The sequence below is a fragment of the Microcaecilia unicolor genome, chromosome 3, assembly GCF_901765095.1.
Source record: "Microcaecilia unicolor chromosome 3, aMicUni1.1, whole genome shotgun sequence".
In the NCBI taxonomy this organism is placed as follows: domain Eukaryota; kingdom Metazoa; phylum Chordata; class Amphibia; order Gymnophiona; family Siphonopidae; genus Microcaecilia; species Microcaecilia unicolor.
The window spans coordinates 55097498-55119113 of NC_044033.1; the positions used below are offsets into that span (position 1 = coordinate 55097498).

The 21616-nt window shown below is 43.3% G+C and overlaps 1 protein-coding gene across 1 annotated transcript in view; it reads left to right on the forward strand.

Annotated features, from left to right (window-relative positions):
- The window catches only part of SCCPDH (saccharopine dehydrogenase (putative)), a 103007-nt gene that overhangs the window by 52921 nt on the left and 28470 nt on the right, over positions 1-21616 (forward strand). Inside the window, exons 7-10 of the mRNA XM_030195946.1 lie at positions 10866-10983; positions 15983-16102; positions 16187-16243; positions 18217-18328. Coding sequence (XP_030051806.1) covers positions 10866-10983; positions 15983-16102; positions 16187-16243; positions 18217-18328 — 407 coding nt within the window. The remainder of the gene's footprint in view (positions 1-10865; positions 10984-15982; positions 16103-16186; positions 16244-18216; positions 18329-21616) is intronic.

The window sequence follows — 21616 nt, forward strand, 5'->3', positions numbered from 1 at the left end:
AAACAACACAACCAAAAAGATGTTCTACTGCATGTGGAAACTGAAAAGAATAAGACCATTCTTCCCAAGATCCGTCTTCCGCAACCTAGTGCAATCCCTCGTACTCAGCCATCTGGATTACTGCAATTCACTATACGCAGGTTGTAAAGAGCAAATACTGAGGAGGCTTCAAACAGCCCAGAACACAGCAGCCAGACTCATCTTCGGAAAACCAAAATACGAAAGTGCAAAACCCTTACGAGAGAAGCTACACTGGCTCCCACTTAAGGAACGCATTACTTTTAAAGTATGCACACTAGTTCACAAAATTATTCACGGTGAAGCTCCAGCCTACATGTCTGACTTAATAGACCTACCACCCAGGAACGCTAAAAGATCATCTCGAACTTTTCTTAACCTCCACTTCCCTAATTGCAAAGGCATAAAATACAAGGCGCTGCACGCATCAAACCTTTTCTTACATAAGCACGCAATTCTGGAATATACTACCACGCAACTTGAAAACAATCCACGAACTAACCAACTTCCGCAAACTACTGAAGACTCGTCTCTTTGATAAAATGTATTGTAAGGATCAATACACATGAAGTCCACACTCACTGTTCCAGAAATACACCAATACATTCTTTTCTGAACTCTCATCCCCCGTAATTTTATCATACTTAAACCTTCACTCACAGAAAATGTTATACCGAATGTTCTTTTGCTAAGGTTCTATTACCCTATTAATTTCCCGTTGTCTCTTTCCATTGTTCCATTGTTCTTTTCCATGTCCTATTCCCTAACGATACCTTGACTCTGTCTTCGCTTAACTTCTCACAATGTAATCCATAACTGATTTGTAACAAATCGTATTTCCATTATTTACAATGTATTGTAAGCCACACTGAGCCCGCAAATAGGTGGGAAAATGTGGGATACAAATGCAATAAAATAAATAAATAAATGTGCGAATCAAATTTTTAGTTGATTTCGTCTACAGCAGATTGCAGCTTAATGAGACAATCCTCCAGTGCTGCGGATAGTGATTGGGATATCTCTTGCACCAATTCGGATGTCTGTAATGATGTAGAGTTCTGAGCCGGCAGGGTCTCCGCCATATTGTTTGAGCCGGGCTTCCACGGGTTCTTCAATCCTCTCTGTGCCCTTGTGGGCATGCCGCGACCAAAAGAACACTGCTGCTGCTTGCTGTAATGTCCTAATTACCAGATGGTGGCAAACTTGCGACACAGGGGTCTTGTAAAGAGTTGAATCTTGTTTTTTTAAAGCAGATTTTGGCAGGTTTTTCTCGGAGCTGCTCTTCCTTGCTGCTGCTCAGGTAGTAGGCATCACGTGACCCCTCTACACACCACTTTGCTCTCAATTCTTACAGATGTTTCTGAGGTGAGATCTCTAGAAGAGCTTTGTTCTGATTCTGAAAGTATGTCCCTGTCCATTTAAAAAAAGTGAAATAGATCTAAGACTGTTTGGTTCATTTGGCTGATGTTTTTGCTTATCACCAATTGCGACATGTTTCTACCCTGGACAAAACCACTTTATCTGCCAAAGTGCTCCCTCTCAATCTCTGTAATGACATTAATAGACCATCTGTCTGCAGTACATGCTCCAAATGTGAAATTCCTGTATGTTCCCAATTTTTAAAATTTCCATTCTCAACCCTGGGTTTTGCAGTGTTGATCCTAATGGGTAGAGGATCTGATGTAGTAGAATCTGTCCCAGTATCTTGTCAAATCTCATCATAACATGCTCAAGGGGTGTAGCAGAATACTGGAGCTTCAGAAGTGCTTGTAGAAGGAAAATAAAATGCCAAGGAGTGAAAAAAAAATCTGTCTCAACCTGTTGTGAAATATAATCTTCTCTCTCCAAAAGCCAGTCACCCAAATGTGTGGCAGAAACATGCCTGATTGTACTTATGTAAATCGGGCAATCCTATTCACCCTCTATGCCAATTACCAAATAACATTTTTAAAGCAGGAGAGGCAAAAAGCCTAAAACAACAAAATCTGTCAGTATAGAATATGTAAATCTTCAACAGTTTAAGGGGCAGCATTTGTAATATGTACAGCCATCTTGGAAATTCAACCATGTTAAAGAAATGGATCCTACCATGCAAGCCAAGAGGAAGTAGTTTATTTATTTTTATTTTGCTGCATTTATATCCCACATTTTCTCACCTATTTGCAGGCTCAATGTGGCTTACAATATAATACAACTACAATCACATTGATGGAATAGAGAATGAGTATATATAACAGATAAGGTGCATAGGAATATTATGGCAATCATATTAACGGAGAAGAATTTCAGAATTATTGCTATTAAGGTTCATACGAAAATTATGTTGATTAAGAAGTGGGTAAGTGGATAACAAAATATAATATCAGGACAAGGTATAATTGTCAGTAATTAGGATAAATGGATAACAACATAACAATGATATCAGGACAGGGTATGATTATCAGTAATTAGGGTGTAAATAAAATAGGCAAAATAAGAGTTCCAATATAAAATTGTGTCTGGTGTAGTTTAGGAGTCAGATTGTTGTGTACAGATGTATGAAAAGCTAGATGTATGTATTGATTTGTATTTAAGTTCTCTGCAATTGGGATAATGGAGGTTTAAGAAAGTACGTGATGAACTTTTGTTGTTTCTCTCTGGTAGATCTATCAGGTTTGACATGTAAGATGGGGCATCTCCATAAATAATTTTATGAACTAAGGTGCATATTTTGAATGTAACTCGATCCTTTAGTGGAAGCCAGTGTAATTTTTCTCTAAGGGGTTTAGCACTATAGTATTTCGCCTTTCCGAATATCAGTCTGGCTATGGTGTTCTGGGCAGTCTGGAGTTTCTTAATGGTTTGAGCTTTGCATATCACATATAAGGAATTGCAGTAATCCAAATGGCTCAATACCAGTTGCCAACTTGATGATAATGTTTGAAAAGTGGAAGTAAACAAATGAGTAATATAAACAGATATAACTCTGAAATCTTCATTGTCAGCTGTATAGGAAAGAATAATTAGCCCAGTATAAAGAAAACTGCCCAGTCCATCCCTTACTAACCCTATCTAATAAGGCCAGTGCCATAGACTTTGACCAATTCAATTTAAATCCTGAAAAATCCCCACATTCAGGAAAAGTTCTGTTGATGCTACAAGTGAATTTTGGGGACCAGTGATGTGTCCACAGATATGGAAACATTGCTATCTACATATCTAATGATTTGAATCTCCAACTAATATGGCCATCCTAACTCTTTCGTCTTGGGCAGAAGCTCCTGGAGACACATCCTCATTGTGAGAGGGTATTGCATCTACCAGGGGCAGGTCCTGTCTACAGGATCACTTCCTGCTCCTCCATGATGATGCTTTCCCTTCAGGTGACCTTTCTCCTCCATGGCAGCACAGAGGTGCCAGATTGGAGGTGGGACTTCCTTACTATGTCCCTGTAGGCCTCCTCTTTATACTTCTGTTTGCCTCAGCTTTTCCCAGTCTGCTACTCGAGCCTTCTTGAATCGGACCTGTCCTGTGTGCTAGAAGCTCTTTGCACCAAGTGTACACATAACCTCTCACCAACTGGGAGATAATCAAACATGGCACTCTGTGTAGAAAACTGGATAGCCCACAACTTACGCAGAACTGCTGTCGACATCTTATTGATGAATGGAGTAGAATTTTGTAGACTAAGTTATAATTGCTATATTCTAGACTATGCTAATATTTAGGGTTTTTCTGTTTGTATTTGTAGCTTCCGCTCTATAGACACATGCAAACTATTTCTAAGATCTAATTACTGGCTGATAGAGAAGCCCTAATTTAACTTTCTAGCCTTCTAATAGGTTCAAGGGCCTATAAATCAGACGTGTGTCAAAATAGGGAGTTTATATGTATTAAAAATCAGACTGAACAAGGAATATTTTTTTTCTATGAAACTCTTCCCCCAACGGTTAAGCTAAACCAGCAGGTGACAGCATAAGGGTGCAACATTCTACAGACTTTAGATGACTGAACTGACAGGGTTAATTTCATGTAGCTCTGAGTCAGTAACATCACACTGAGGAGCTAACATAGAAAGCCATCTCCCTAATAGCTCAGCATGTGGCTTCTACCACAGAATCTAAAGTTAGGGTGTAGAATTAACTACAAAATAGAGGGTGCCTATGCAGTAATCGATAAACATGCAGAGGTGCTGCCTTGTTAATGCAGCAGTAATCCACATCTTCCCTTTGTCAGTGCATGAGCAGTGTTGGCTCAAGAATTGACGGAAAGGGTAACTTAAAGCCGCTGACTGCATATCCCCAAACAAATCCATGGTAATCCAGCGGCTGCTTGACCCGATACCCCTGCCCCTCGAAGTAAAAACAGAAATCTTGTGTCTGGCAGCACCCTCCCCCAACACCCCTTTCCAGTCATACCTTCCAGAGGCAAGTGTGATGCTTGCTCATTCCTGCCTTTGTGCTGCTATCTTGGAAAATGGTAGTGCCTGATTTCCCCCCCCCCCCCCCACCCCCACTCCCATGCAGTGCATCCTGGAACACATTGTGTGGGGTCAGTCTGTAACATGTGGATTTTTTTCCCCTTATTTGGTAGTCTCCATCCATACTACCAAATAAGGGGAAAATTTCCTCAGTTGGCAAACTTGACAGCGATATTGGGTGTATTCCAGGATGCACTGCATGGAGCTGGTGCTATCATTTTCCAAGATGGCGGCACCAAGGCAGGAGTGAATTGGCTTCATTATTGCCTCTTGAAGGTTTGTCCTGGAGAAGGATGTCAGGGGGTGCTTCTGGGTACCAGGGATATATGGCTAATGGTGAAAGATGTGTTGAAGGCAGGGGACTCTCCTTAGTCGCCTATGTTGCTTCAGACGTGATAATTTCTGGCAGTGTGTTTGCATGGTAGATGACTGCACACAGCTAAAAATCTCTACACTGTTTTGGTTTACCTAAAAGCCTCCTTACATATTCTGTATACTGATGTTTACTGCAGAAGTTAACTTAGTAACAAGTGCATAAACTTCTCGTTAATCATGCACATCTGCCTGTGGTAGCCTTTCTGCATTGGCCCCTTGAAGCAGTTAAATTATAGCAGAAAGTGATGACCAAGAGTAAGTGTAATCACTAATCTACATTTCTTATAAGCTGTGTAATTTGGAGATAGCTGGATATCGGTCCCAGTTAATTTTTATAAAAATCATTCCAGGAAAGTGACAAATTCCAGTAACATGTATTCTATTCCTGATTAGAGAAATGGTCAGTGTTAGCAAGTCAACTTAAGTGTGTGAGTGTTGCATATCTCTCTTCGCTTGCTCCTGCTTTTCAGTCTTTGTTCATTGTCCTCCCTTTTCAATAATAAAATCTTGAAATTGTTAGCATTGTTTGTGATTGATTAGTCATTCAGGTAAGCAAGTCGCTTTACTCTCCCAGCATTTTGGGTACTGTAGGATTATAACACAGGTGCTACTGATTGGAGAAATCTCTCCCCCCCCCCCCCACCCCGTGTCACCTGTGGCCAAGGTTCCCCAAACAGAACTATCTGCAAGCAAAACACTCTGTACTCGGTCTAGGGGAGAGGGGGGGAACCTTGGATTGACCCTACACCAATTACTTCCGATAGAGAGAAATGAAACTGAGAAATCAAGCTGAAATATATATTAGCTTTATTATATATAAGAAAATATAGATAAGATACAAAATATAGAAACTCTGGAAAGCTTTAGCTGAATACAAAAATACTGGCTGATAAAATTACTAACTATATTGTCACACTACACACTGTTCCTTACTGGTTACCAGGTAAAATTACACCACTAATTGGCAATGCTACAACTATGTTACGAGGTAGTATGGTTATTAGCAGCTTATCTCCTGATCACGGTATGACTATACCCAGTCCTTTGCTCAGGTAATTACCATTCACTAAACCCAGACTAATAGGAAATAAATCACAGTGTCTCTCACCAGGCTGACCTCCGTGGCAGTCTCTCGGGAGTTGGCACAGGATACTTCACAGACTCAAGCTGAGTTTGCAGTGAGTCTAAGTCAGAGCTAGGACCGGTACTCTGCAGCAGACAGGGAGGGCACAGGTCACTCCTTGCAGGTAGCTGAACCACACGGTACTTTTCTCCAGATACACAGTTCAAGATGGTGGACCTAATCAGGTCTCTCTGGTCTTCTTCCCAGCTTCCACCTTCTTCCAAGGATTGCGACTAACTAACTTCTTGTTCCCGCTTTTCTCAGTACCTCTCGGTCCAGTGACTGCAGGAACCCAATCTATATCTTCCTCAGCTCCCTGCATCGCAAGAAGGGTCCATTGTTCTTGACCTTCAAGTTATTACATTGTGGTTTGCATTTTCTGTTTCTCACCCGGCTTGCTGGAGCCTTTCAGCTTCTCAGGGAGATAAAAGGGGGGCTGGTTTGCCGACTGCATGTCCTTGGTGTTACATGTCTACTAGTGATTTTCCAGAAAGCTGAATTAGCTAAATCACTGCTGTGCAGGTCATAGGTTGCAGACGCCATCTTGATGTCATAGGATTATGCAGGCCAAGACCAGCAAGTTGAGACACACAGGGAAATACCCCTACAGTACATTGTCTGAGTACTGTTCTGGGAACACTGCAAAACCCGAATTGGGCTGTAGCTTTTACTACTACTACAAATCATTTCTGTAGTCCTAACAGTCGTACGCAGCGCTTCACAATTGAACATGAAGAAAAGTCCCTGCTCAAAAGAGCTTACAATCTAAATCAGAGCAGACAAGACAGGACAAATAAGGGATTAGGGCAGGACAGACAGATAGGACACATAGGGAAAAGGGACTATTGAAGAGAGGAAGACAAGATAAGGTTACGAGCAGGTGACAAGGAATTAAAAGTAACATCAAACAGGTAGGCCTTTAGCCCGGATTTGAAGGCGGCCAGGGATGGAGCTTGACGTAATGGCTCAGGAAGTCTATTCCAGGCATAAGGTGTGGAGCGATAAAAGGAACGGAGTCTGGAGTTAGTGATGGACGTAGGCGCCCGGTATAAGAGGCTTGGGGAGGCAAAGCCTCCCCAGCCAGCAGGAAAGAGTTAGGCGTCGGGCGAGCGAGCGGCGCCGTGAATCTCCCCTTTCCCTCTCCTTGTTTACTATCGGCCCCGCGTCATCTTTAATTTACCTGCGTTCCAGCGTCGGCCCGCCGCGTCATTTCAAAGCCCGCCCTGCTGCCTGTCTCTATTCTTCCCTCCCTTCGCGATGTGTTCGTTCGGCAGAGTCCCACCCTCGAGGAAATGATGTCAGAAGGCGGGACTCTGCTGAACGAATCACATCGCGAAGGGAGGGAAGAATAGAGACAGGCAGCAGGGCGGGCTTTGAAATGACGCGCAGGCCGATGCTGGAACGCAGGTAAATTAAAAATGTGCGGGGCAGATAGTAAACAAGAGGAGGGAAAGGGGAGAGGAGAATCGCACTGGCGCTGCCGGGTATGGATGGAGGGGGGGCAGGAGACAGAAGGGAATTCGCTGGATATGCATGGAGGGCAGGGGAGAGGAGGGTTGCTGGAATGGGTGGATAGAGGGGATGGCAGAGGAGGGTTGCTGGAATGGGTGGATAGAGGGGATGGCAGGGGAGAGAGGAGGGTTGCTGGACATGGGTGGAGGGGAGGTCAGGGGAGAGGAGATTTGCTGGACATGGGTGGGTGGCTAGAGGGGAGAGGAGGGTTGCTGGACATGGGTGGATGGAGGGGATGGCAGGGGAGAGAGGAGGGTTGCTGGAATGGGTGGATAGAGGGGATGGCAGGGGAGAGAGGAGGGTTGTTGGAATGGGTGGATAGAGGGGATGGCAGAGGAGAGAGGAGGGTTGCTGGAATGGGTGGATAGAGGGGATGGCAGGGGGGAGAGGAGGGTTGCTGGACATGGGTGGAGGGGAGGTCAGGGGAGAGGAGATTTGCTGGACATGGGTGGGTGGCTAGAGGGGAGAAGAGGGTTGCTGGACATGGATGGCGAGACGGGAAGACAGGAAGGAGATGCACATGAATGAAGGGGAGAAATTCTGGACATGCATGGAGGGGAGGGAAGACAGAGGAAGGAGATGAGATGAGGGAAAAGGGAGAAAACCTGCATATCGATGGAGAAAATAGGCAGAAGCTGGATCCACTGGACAGTCAAGTGTGCAGAGGACCCAGCTTTTACTTACGGATGTAAGGCAAGAAATGAAGAAGAAAGGCAGAAAGTAAAGAAATAAATGGAAAGGAACCCCTGGAACCGGAGTTAAGAGGACAGATAGCAGCAGAATCGGATACTTGGCCAGCATGATCAGAAAAACAAAGTCACCAGACAACAAAGGTAGAAAAGATTATTTTATTTTCATTATAGTGTTTGGAATATGTCCACTTTGAGAATCAGGTGCTCAACATTAAAAGTTTATATTTATTTACTTATTTATGGCATTTTATCCCACATTAAACATGAATTAGGGTGTTTTGTGGCTCTACATGAGAATTGTGATATGATCCCTTGTTTCATATTGTTGAGGGTCTGCATTTTCCGTATGGGTGGTATATTGGTGTATTAGGTTCTGCCCAGTGTAATATTTATGGTACAGTAAGGTTCTGAGTGTGTTTTTGCACAAAGTTGTGCATAGTGTTTTGCAGTTGAGCGATTGTGGTTAGTATATGCTTTGAGCAACCACTTTATTCTTTGACATATGATACATAGCTAATATCTAAATTTAATAAAAGGTATTAATTGTGACTTTTATTTTTATTTATTTATTTTTTCTGTGTGTTATCAGACAATTATGGATTTAAGCTCCACCCCTGGCCCCACCCCTAACCCCGCCCCCTTTAGCCTCCCCAAACAGTTGGGCCACCGACCGCCTATGGCGATGGAGGAGAAGGGTGCAATTAGGAGAGATTTGCCTAGTGAATGGAGTTCCTGGGAAGGAGTGTAGGGAGAGATGAGAGTGGAGAGGTAGTGAGGGGCAGCAGAGTGAATGCACTTATAGGTTAATAAGAGGAGCTTGAACTGTATACGGAAACGGATAGGGAGCCAGTGAAGTGACTTCAGAAGAGGGCTGATATGGGCATAGCGACTTTGGCGAAATATTAATCGTGCAGCAGAATTTTGAACAGATTGAAGAGGAGAGAGATGGCTGAGTGGAAGACCTATGAGACGCAAGTTGCAGTAGTCCAAGCGAGAGGTGATGAGAGTGTGGATGAGGGTTCTGGTAGCGTGCTCAGAAAGGAGAGGGTGAATTTTGGTGATTATTATAGAGAAAGAAACGATAGGTTTTAGCAATCTGTTGAATATGTGCAGAGAGGGAGGAGTTGAAGATGACCCCAAGGTTACGAGCAGATGAGACAGGAAGAATGAGCGTGTTGTCGACAGAAATAGAGAGTGGGGGAAGGGAGAGGTTGGTTTAGGTGGGAAGATAAGGAGCCTCAGTTTTGGACATATTGAGCGTCAGGTGGCGGTGAGACATCCAGGCAGCAATGTCAGACAGGCAGGCAGATATCTTGGCCTGGATTTCTGCCGAGATTTCTGGTGTGGAGAGGTAGATCTGGGAGTCATCAGTGTAAAGGTGATATTGAAAACCGTGGGCTGAGATCAGAGCACCAAGGGAGGAAGTATAGATGGAGAAAAGGAGTGGTCCTAGGACAGATCCTTGAGGTACACCCACTGAGAGCGGGATAGAGGAAGAGGAGGATCCACCAGAGTATACACTAAAAGTACGCTGAGAGAGTGGCAGCGCATGTAACCGTGGATTATTGCTCCAGTCTGCTGAGGTTGTAGTACTCCACCCCACTTGAGGACTGCTTTGGTACATCCCACAAGTCTCTGGATTGATCTGTGGGACGCTATGGAAGGTAAAATTAGTTCTTACCTGATAATTTTCTTTCCATTAGTCCCAACAGATCAATCCAGAGGCCCGCCCTTTGTTGTTCTGGGTTGAGTGTTTTCTTCTAGTTACCTCAGTTTCATCAGATTCCTTCATTTGATTTTTGGCTACAAAAAAAAAAAAAAGCAAAACAAATCAAAACATAAAGGAAACCTGTTACCCTCCCACAGGAGCAGTTGAGGAGCTTGCATGGGCTTTATGCAGGCAGGAGAGGACTTCTTCCTTCTTCCACTGCTTTGTTATCGACAGTACTGAAGTTAAGGTGACTGCACATGACCACATACATTAAACCTCTGAAGTTATCTCTATCTCCGCCTGCTGGTAGAGGGACATAACCCTCTACCAGGTGGGTGGGTGGGTACTTGGCCAGAGGCAAGCAGAAACCCAGTTGGGTAAGTATGAGGTAACAACTAAGGAAATGAAGTTGGGCCAAAGACCCAGTTTTGGCAAACTGCCTGTGTTAGGGATCTGCATAAATGTGTATATATTTATAATCGGACCTAAAAGTACATTAATGTAGATATGTCAAAATTCTCATTTTATTTTGTAGTGTTAGTATTATCACCATTCATTGTTTTGAGGTGTGTGTGTGTATATATATGTATATGTATGTGTGTGTGTATATATAATTTTGACACATTTACATTAATGTGTTTATTTTTGATTATGAATTTGTATGTATGTACTGTGCAGACCTTTGATGCAGGCAGTTTGGCAAAACACGGTCCATGTCAGATCTTCAATAAAGCTGTTTCCTTCCCATCATTTGGCAGACTTCACTTTCTTGGTGGCTTCTTTGATGTGTGTTTATTCCCTCCGCCTTGTTCCAGGTATGAGGTAACCATACTAGATGCATGTGAAAAGGTATAAGCAATGTTTATGTAGTGCTTATCAGGATTCTCATTTGTCTAAAGATTTATCTCTGATGGGTGTTAGGGGTACCACAAAAGCATTATGACACTAAGCTTAAACATTTTCTTCTGTTTGTAGGGGTGCAGTGTTCTATAGTAATGAATTAAAGCAGTATTCAGTTCCATTCCTGGGATCAGATCCATCTGTGGTAAAAAGAACTCAACGTTACCTGTATGAAAATATGGAAGAATCTCCTGTAAGCTTACATAAGTAACTTTTCATAATTTTCTGCATATGCAAGGAGAGCTCCCCAATGTATGCAAAGTGTATTTTCTTATGGATCTGCCACTTTGGAACTCTTTGCCAGATGAATTGCAAAGTGCTTCCTCTTATTTTAGTTTCTGAAATCTTTTAAAAACTTGGTCCAGAAATGTGTGTTGTTTTGTTTAGATTCTGTGCTCTGTATTGCAGGTTGCATTGTGATAATTTCACTATTTTTGTTTGTAAGCTACTTGTTGTACAAAGCAGTATATAAAGTAAGACACATTTAACAAGCAAGCTCAAATTAGGGCTTTCTTACTGTCCACCAGATGAGTCCACGCACAGGTTTCGCCCACTACCAGCAGATAGAGATGGAGAACTGATTCTTGTGGACCTTTAGGTACATATGTATTGCCATACTGGGACAGACCAAAGGTCTATCAAGCCCAACATCCTGTTTCCAACAGTGGCCAATTCAGGTCACAAGTACTTGGCAAGATCCCAAAACAGTACATTATATTTTATGCTGCTTATTCTAGAAATAAGCAGTGGATTTTCCCCAGGTCCATGTTAATAATGGTCTATGGACGTTTCATTTAGGAAGCCATCCAACCCTTTTTTAAACCCTGCTAAGCTAACTGCTTTTACTACATTCTCTGTCAACGGATTCCAGAGTTTAATTACATGTTGAGAGAAGAAATATTTTCTCAGATTCATTTTAAATTTATTACTTTTTAGCTTCATTGTGTACCCCCTAGTCCTAGTATTTTTGGAAAGAGTAAACAAGCGGTTCTAATCTACCTGTTCCACTCCACTCACTATTTTATAGCTCTCTATCATATCTCCCCTCAGCCGTCTTTTCTCCAAGCGGAAGAGCCATAGCCGCTTTAGCCTTTCTTCATAGGGAAGTCGTCCCATCCTATCATTTTCATCGCCCTTCTCTGTACTTTTTCTAATGTTACTATATCTGTTTTGAGATGCGGTAACCAGAATTGAACACAGTATTCAAGGTGCACCATGGAGCAATACAAAGGCATTACAATGTCCTCATTTTTCTTTTCCATTCCTTTACTAATAATACATAACATTCTATTTGCTTTTGTTTATTTATTTACTAGTAAAAAAGGCCCGTTTCTGTTTTAAAGGAAACATGTTTGAGAGAGTGTGAATGTGCGAGTGTGTGTGACAGAGAGAGAGTGAGACTGGGTGCGAGTGTGTTTGTGTGAGAATGAGAGTATGTGCCAGGGTCCCCCCTCTCTCCCAGTTCCAGGCTCATCCTCCCCCCCAGTATGTCTCCCATTTGCAGGGGTGTCCCCCTTCCCTTCCTCCCAGTTGCAGGGTCCCCCCTCCTCCCTTTTCCCAGTTGCCGCGTACCCCCTCCATCCCTTCCTCCTTTTTTTCCAGTTGCAGGGTCCCCCCTCCCCCCCCTCCAGTTGCAGGGTCTGTGTGTCTCCCCCCTCCTTTTGTCCAGTGGAAACAGCTGTAAAAACGGCAATGAGAAGCAGCTCCTAGGTTTCCTTTTTTTTTTTTTTTGAGTGTATAGGATTGACGGCTGCTTTGGGGAGTGGAATCAGAGATTAACCAATGGGCTTCCTTGCTTACCATAGACTTGCTTTGTTCACTTCCACTCCTGTCTATTGAATGTCCTACAGCATGTCATAGCAGCCAATCAGTGACACTTCAGGAATGACATCACTTTTATCTACTCCACTTTCCTTTTCCACGGTTCCAGGCAGCCTCAGAATGTTGGAGGTGAGAATTATTATATAGGATTTATTCCCAACCCAGAGGAATACTTCACGCACTCCAGCAGTTAGGGAGAAGCAAAGTGCACGCCACAAAGATATGAGAAAATAGTAAGTTTTATTCACTTACCAAGTTAGAAAAACAGACAGCCAATAATGGTAGACGTCTACAAAGCTTTTCTCATGGGAGTGTACACAGGATGCATACAGGTGCAGTCTCTAAGCACATCTCCACAGAAGTAGGCAATACAATCACTTATATATGGTAAACTTAACATTGAGTCTATGGGATACCTGTCATTAGGCCTGCCTTTTTTCATTTTCCTCATTGCTTCTAGCTGATCAAGATTTTTAGGGTAGCCTAGTGCAGCAGCATGCTGATTAGATTGTTTATTTGCTTGCTTCACAGTCTGTTTCACCAGCAAGCTTTTATCTTATGCCTGCAGGTCCAAATAGCTCCGAAAAGCCCCTCACCACATTGTGTCCAACGCCCCTGGCTGGAACATTCTTGCTCTTGGTTCCTCTTTCTGCAATCTGCAAAACCAGCTTGTCACGAAGTACCATCTCTGGGTCACACAGAGTTTATGCTTTTAATTTCAGCTGTTAGCTTCAGGCCTTCAGGACTTTGGTTCAGAGAAGGCCCAGACAGGTTCATTATTATCACTTTCTTAGCTTCTGCTGCCGCGCACTGAGCAGAGGGTTTCAACGTATCATCAACTGTGATGCCTAGATCCCTTTCCCGGTTGGTGACTTCTAATGTGGAACCTTGCATTACATAATTATGATTCGGGTTCCTCTTTCCCACATGTATCACTTTATACTTGCTCACATTTAGATGCCCAGTCTCCCAGTCTTGTAAGGTCCTCTTGCGAGCGATTTTAACAACTTTGAATAACTTCATGTCATCAGCAAATTTAATTACCTCGTTAGTTACTCCCATCTCTAGGTCATTTATAAATGTTAAAAAGCAGCAGTCCTGGCACAGATCCCTGGGGAACACCACTATCTACCCTTCTCCATTTAATGCTACTCTGTTTTCTATCGTTTAACCAGTTTTTAATCCACAGTAGGACACTACCTCCTATCCCATGACTTTCCAGTTTCCTCTGCAGTATTTCATGAGGTACTTTGTCACACGCCTTTTGAAAATCCAGATGCACAATATCGATCGGCTCACCTTTATCCACGTTTGTTCACCCCTTCAAAGAAATGTAATAGATTGAGGCAAGCCTTCACTAAATCCATGTTGGCTTTGTCTCATTAATCCATGCTTTAGCATATGCTCAGTAATTTTGTTGTTTCTAATAGTCTCTACCATTTTGCCCGGCACCGACGTCAGGCTTATCTATAATTTCCTGGATCACCTCTGGAACCTTTTTAAAAAATCGGCGTTACATTGGCCACCCTCCATTTTTCCGGTACCATGCTTGATTTAAAAGATAAATTACATATTACTAAGAATAGTTCCCGCCAGTTCATTTTTTAATCCTATCAGTACTTGGGGATGAATACCATCTGGCCAGGAGATTTGCTACTCTTCAGTTCGTCAAATTGCGCCATTTCATCCTCCAGGTTTATAGAGATTTCATTCAGTTTCTCTGACTCGTCAGCTTAGAATACCATTTCTGGCACCGGTATCTCTCCCAAATCTTCCTCAGTGAAGACCGAAGCAGAGAATTCATTTAAGTTCTCCACTATAGCTTTGTCTTCCCTGATTGCCCCTTTTACCTCTCGGTCATCTAGCGGTCCAACCAATTCTTTTGCCAGCTTCTTGCTTTTAATATATCTAAAAATTTTTTACTATGTGTTTTTGCCTTCAGCGCAATCTTTTTTTTTTTTTTTCAAAGTCTCTTTGCCTTCCTTCTCAGTGCTTTACATTTGACTTGCCATTCCTTATACTGTTTCTTATTATTTTCAGTCAGTTCCTTCTTCCATTTTCTGAAGGATTTTCTTTTATCTCTAATAGCTTCCTTCACCTCACTTTTCCACCATGCCGGTTGTCGTTTGGTCTTCCTTCCTCCTTTTTTTTAATACACGGAATATATTTGGCCTGGGCTTCCAGAATGGTATTTTTGAACAGCATCCTTGCCTGATGTAAATTCTTGACCACAGCTGCTCCTCTAAACTTATTTTTCACTGTTCTTTTTATTTTATCATAATCTCCTTTTTGAATGTTAAGTGCTAACTTATTGGATTTCCTGTGTGTTTACTCCAAAGCCAATATCAAATCTGATCATATTATGATTACTGTTATCAAGTGGCCCTATCACCTCTACCTCCCGTACCAGAATTTTTCCTTCTCTTGTTAGATCCTGTACCAGCTGCTCCATAAAGCAGTCCTTGATTTCATCAAGGAAAGTTTACCTCTCTAGCATTCCCAGATGTTATTTTTACCCAGTCAATATAATTGAAATCACCCATTATTATTGTGTTGTCCAGTTTGTTAGTCTCCCTAATTTCTGATAACATTTCTATATCTGTCTGTTCATCCTGGTCAGTTTACTAGTAATGCACTCCTATCACTATCCTTTTCCCCTTTTCACGTGGAATTTCAATCCATAGAGATTCCAAGATGTGCCTTGTTTCCTGCAGAGTTTTCAGTCTATTTGATTGAAGGCCCTCCTTAACATACAAAGCTACCCCTCCACCAAATCGACCTATGTACGTTTTTCTCCATAGGCTTGCTTATTGTTTGGCCAAAACTACTTTTTCACAAACATGAATGTTCAATGTAGTAACTGCCATCCAGTTGCTTCTCTTCGTTATTAAAATTTGGTTACTTTCTAGAGCAATGTTTTTCTATTGAATATAATTTGTAAGAGATCTAGGATTTTTGTGAGTAGTCTGTTGGCTAGAATAGCAGATTGAGAACCATGGAAGGCAGAGTTCAAATTCCACTGATGCTCCTTGTGATCTTGGGCAAGTTACTTAAGCCTCCATTGCCTTAGATACAAACTTGAACAGTAAGCCCTACAGGACAGGATACCTATTGTACTTGAATGTAACTTCCATTTAGAGAGTTCTGAGAAGGCATGAGTTAAATCCAGAATCCTTGTTGTGTAAATACCAGGCTTCATTAACTTCTGTAAGGGGCAGTGGGCAGAGGTTAAGAACAGGGCTGAATCAGCTATAGTAGGTAATTTCAGGTCATAGGTCTGTTCACAACTATTTTGGGGTAAATGAATTAGAAACTTAATTTCAGAGCCAGTGTACACACACTCAGAAAATACTGCTTTTTTTGTGTTTCAGGTGCAGTACTCTGCTTACGTTGCCGTGGGTGGTATTGCTTCTGTTATTAAGTTGATGCTTGCTGGCCTTTTATTCTTACTTTTTACAAAGTTCAGCTTTGGAAGAAACCTCTTGATAAAAGTAAGTACTATTATGTATACATTGGGTCAACTTGCGGTAGCCATTGCTTTGAAATGTAATGAGTGTTTGTTTTTTGTCCTGTAGTACCCAAACTTCTTCTCCTTTGGATATTTTACAAAGGAAGGACCAACACAAAAGCAGGTAACTGTCTTTTCTTTAACTTTGTTTTAGTACACTGGTCTTTTGTGGATAGAGCAGCAGATAAGTACATAATTATAGAAGCATCACCATACTGGGATAGACCAAAGGTCCATCAAACCCAGTATCCTGTTTCAATCATGGTCCGCCCAGGTCAGAAGTCCCTGGCAAGATCCAGAGAGTAAAGCATTTTATTCTTGCCCTGTTCAGCATTTCCCTGTGTCCCTATTTCCCTTTCCAGGGCCAGCATCTCTCAATCTCCTTCCTGCATATTTGTGTCCCCTCCATCCAGGGCTAGCATTTCTCCATCTCCTACCTCCTGTACATCATGTCCCCACTCCTTTCCAAGGCCAGCATTTCTCATCCCTCCTGTCCCCCTTGGGGTTCCAGCAAGTGCCCCTGTCTTCTCTCCCTCTTGTTCCCTATCCCCCTCGTTCAGGGTGCAGCTTCTCTCCCTCTTGTTCCCTATTCACCCCCTCCTTCAGGGTGCAGCATCTCTCCCTCTTCCTCCTTACCCAGCCAGTGCTGGCATCCCTTCCTCTCTCTCTTCCTCCCAATACATGCATAATTTTTTTTCCCTCTTTATCTGTCTTCAAGATAGTAGTACCCTCCCCACCCACCCCCATTAACCTCCGTTCTCTCACCCTCCATCCTTAGTCACAACTTCCCTTTCTTCCTGCCTCACCTTCCCTGCTCCCTCCTTAACCACTATACCACTCTTTAAAGCTCAACAGTCAAATCAAATATTGTGCTGCCACCACCACCACCAGGCCAGTAAAGTGAAATAATGTTAGCAAACCTTATTATTAGAAATATGTAAAGGGTGGGAGGACATAAACTAGGTACCTGAAAACTAGGTGGTCAACACTACGTAGTAATACTTCTACAGCAAATTAGAGGAAATTATTTTTTCATTTAACAAATGCTACGTGATGCAAGGTTCCACATTAGGAGTCATCGCCCAGGAAAAGGATCTACTTGTCATTGTTGATGATATGTTGAAATCCTCTGCTCAGTGTGCAGCAGTGGCTAAGAAAGCAAGTAGAATGTTGAGAATTATTAGGAAAGAAATGGAAAAGAAAAATGAGAATGTTATAATGTCTTTGTATCACTCCATGATTAGACTGCACCTCAAATACTGTGTGCAATTCTGGTCACTGAATCTCAAAAAAGATGTAGCAGAATTAGAAAAGGTACCGAGAAGGGTGATGAAAATGATAAAGGGTATGGGATGATTTTCCTATAAGAAAAGGCTAAAGTGGCTATGGCTCTTCAGCTTGGAGAAGAGACAGCTGAGGAGAGATAATGAAGGTCTATAAAATACTGAGTGGAGTGGAACAGGTAGACCTGAATCACTTGTTTGTTCTTTCCAAAAATACTAGGACTAGGGGGCATGCAATGAAGCTACTAAATAGTAAATTTAAAACAAATCTGAGAAAATATTTCTTCACTCAATGTGTAGCTAAACTCTGGAATTAATTGCTAGAGAATGTGATTAAAGCAGTTAGGCTAGCAGGGTTTAAAAAAGGTTTGAATAATTTCCTAAAAGAAAAGTCCATAAGCCATTATTAGAATGGACTTAGGGAAATCTCTAGTCATTCTTTTTTAATGTTCCCCTGGTGATCCTCCTCCATCCATGCTTCCTTCTGTTCCTAGAACTTCTATACCATTGCCAACTCAACTGGTCCTGCTCATCATGTTTTCATGGACTTGAAGACAAATCTTGCTGGAAGAGGTTAGGGAGACATATGACTACTATCATTTTGGATGAGGACAAATAGTGAGGCGTGTCATTGGAACAGGGGAGGGGATAGGTTACCAGGATGATGTTAGCAAGAGAGTGGTTTTCAGTAGCCTAAAATGTTTAACATCAATGTTATATCTGTTAGGATTTGCCTTGCATCTGACATGTAAAGTTTGCACAAGAAATACTAATTAGCCAATATGTGGTAAACATTTTGTCTTCTGTTTTAAAGATGAATGACGCATCTTTTACGATGACGTTCTTTGGTGAGGGATACAGTGAAGGCCAAGATCCACAGCAAGGGAAACCAAATGTAAAAATCTGTACCCAGGTGAAAGGACCAGGTAAAATTATTTTGCTATACTACATCAACCTTTAAGTACATTAGTAATGGGAAAAGACCAAGGGTCCATCAAGCCCAGCATCCTGTCCACGACAGCGGCCAATCCAGGCCAAGGGCACCTGGCAAGCTTCCCAAACGTATAAACATTCTGCACATGTTATTCCTGGAATTGTGGATTTTTCCCAAGTCCATTTAGTAGCGGTTTATGGACTTGTCCTTTAGGAAACCGTCTAACCCCTTTTTAAACTCTGCCAAGCTAACCATCTTCACGTTCTCCGGCAACGAATTCCAGAGTTTAATTACGCGTTGGGTGAAGAAAAATTTTCTCCGATTTGTTTTAAATTTACTACACTCTAGTTTCATTGCATGCCCCCTAGTCCTAGTATTTTTGGAAGGCGTGAACAGACGCTTCACATCCACCTGTTCCACTCCACTCATTATTTTATATACCTCTATCATGTCTCCCCTCAGCCATCTCTTCTCCAAGCTGTAAAGCCCTAGCCTCCTTAGTCTTTCTTCATAGGGAACTCGTCCCATCCCCGCTATCATTTGTCGCCCTTCGCTGCACCTTTTCCAATTCCACTATATCTTTTTTGAGATGTGGCGACCAGAATTGAACACAATACTCAAGGTGCGGTCGCACCATGGAACGATATAACGGCATTATAACATCTTCACACCTCTTTTCCATACCTTTCCTAATAATACCCAACATTCTATTAGCTTTCCAAGCCGCAGCAGCACACTGAGCAGAAGGTTTCAGTGTATTATCGACGACGACACCCAGATCCCTTTCTTTGTCCGTAACTCCTAACGTGGAACCTTGCATGACGTAGCTATAATTCGGGTTCTTTTTTCCCACATGTATCACCTTGCACTTGCTCACATTAAACGTCATCTGCCATTTAGCCGCCCAGTCTCCCAGTCTCGTAAGGTCCTTCTGTAATTTTTCACAATCCTGTCGCGAGTTAACGACTTTGAATAACTTTGTGTCATCAGCAAATTTAATTACCTCGCTAGTTACTCCCATCTCTAAATCATTTATAAATATATTAAAAAGCAGCGGTCCTAGCACAGACCCTACTACTATTAAACATTTTTTATAGCGCTACTAGACTTACGCAGCGCTGTACAAATTAACATGAAAGACAGTCCCTGCTCAACAGAGCTTACAATCTAAATTGGACAGACGAACAGACAGCTAGGGGTGGGGAAATTGCAGTGGTAGGGGTGATAAGACCCCTGAGGAACCCCACTAATTACCCTTCTCCATTGTGAATACTGCCCATTTAACCCCACTCTCTGTTTTCTATCCTTCAACCAGTTTTTAATCCACAATAGGACTTTTCCTCCTATCCCATGACCCTCCAATTTCCTCTGTAGCCTTTCATGTGGTACCTTATCAAACGCTTTTTGAAAATCCAGATACACAATATCAACCAGCTCCCCTTTGTCCACATGTTTGTTTATTCCTTCAAAGAATTGAAGTAAATTGGTCAGGCAAGATTTCCCCACACAAAGCCGTGCTGACTTGGTCTCAGTAATCCATGTCCTCGGATGTGCTCTGTAATTTTGTTTTTAATAATAGCCTCTACCGTTTTCCCCGGCACTGACGTCAGACTCACCGGTCTGTAATTTCCCGGATCTCCCCTGGAGCCTTTTTTAAAAATGGGTGTTACATTGGCCACCCTCCAGTCAAGGATCTCTTCCTGTTGTATATCTATCTGCATACAATTAACTACTTCCATATCATCAAGCTGATCAATCCATAGACTGGTGGGTTGTGTCCATCTACCAGCAGGTGGAGATAGAGAGCAAACTTTTGCCTCCCTATATGTGGTCATGTGCTGCCGGAAACTCCCCAGTATGTTCTCTATCTCAGCCAGGGCTCATATGAGACCACTTCAACACTCTTTGCTGCAGCGCTGGACTCCGATGTCGGAGGATTATGCTGTGCGCCTTCCCTTGGACCCAGCAGTGCGCAAGGCGCTGAGCTGGTGGATGCAGACAGACAAGTTGTCTGTGGGAATGCCTCTGGTGACCCCAGAGTGGATTGTCGTCACGACGGACGCCTCGTTGTCGGGCTGGGGAGCCCACTGCTTGGGAAGGACAGCGCAGGGGCTCTGGTCTCCTGCAGAGGCAAAGTGGTCTATCAACCTCCTGGAACTCAGAGCCATTCGGTTGGCGCTTTTGGAGTTCATCCCGGTACTGGTGTTGAAGCCTGTACGGGTCCTGTCGGACAATGCCACGGCTGTGGCCTATGTCAACCGCCAGGGAGGTACCAAGAGCGCCCCTCTAGCCAAGGAGGCTATGAATCTTTGCCAGTGGGCGGAAGCGAACCTGGAGCAGCTTTCAGCGGCCCACATTGCCGGAGTCATGAATGTCAAGGCGGACTTTCTCAGTCGCCATACCTTGGAGCCCGGAGAGTGGCAGCTATCTGCTCAGGCGTTCTTGGACATCACGAAGCGCTGGGGCCAGCCGAGCCTAGATCTGATGGCGTCATCGGCCAATTGCCAAGTGCCGCGCTTTTTCAGCAGAGGACGGGACCCTCGATCCCTGGGAGTAGATGCTCTTCTCCAACAGTGGCCGACACAAGAGCTCCTCTATGTGTTCCCGCCCTGGCCCATGTTGGGCAGGGTGCTAGACCGGGTGGCAAAGCATCCCGGCAGGGTAATCCTGGTGGGTCCGGATTGGCCCAGGCGTCCCTGGTATGCGGACTTGATCAGGCTCTCAGTCGACGATCCTCTGCGGCTGCCAGTGGAGCAGGGCCTGTTACATCAGGGTCCCGTGGTGATGGAGGATCCCTCCCCCTTTGGTCTTACGGCCTGGCTATTGAGCGGCAGCGTCTGAGGAAGAAGGGCTTCTCAGACAAGGTCATCGCCACTATGCTGAGAGCGAGGAAGCGCTCTACTTCTACTGCTTACGCCAGGGTTTGGCGTATCTTTGCAGCGTGGTGTGAAGCAGGCTCACTTTCTCCCTTCACTGCTCCAATTTCTTCAGTGTTGGCGTTCCTGCAAGAAGGTCTGGAGAAAGGCCTGTCGCTCAGTTCCCTTAAAGTCCAGGTAGCGGCTCTGGCTTGCTTCAGGGGCCGCCTGAAGGGTGCTTCCCTGGCTTCGCAGCCAGATGTGGTGCGCTTTCTCAAGGGAGTTAATCACCTGCGCCCTCCTCTGCACTCAGTGGTGCCTGCGTGGAATCTCAACCTGGTACTAAGAGCATTGCAGAAGCCGCCTTTTTTTTTTTTTTTTTTTTCTGTTAGATTTTTTATTAAAGATTGCTCAAGTACAAAATA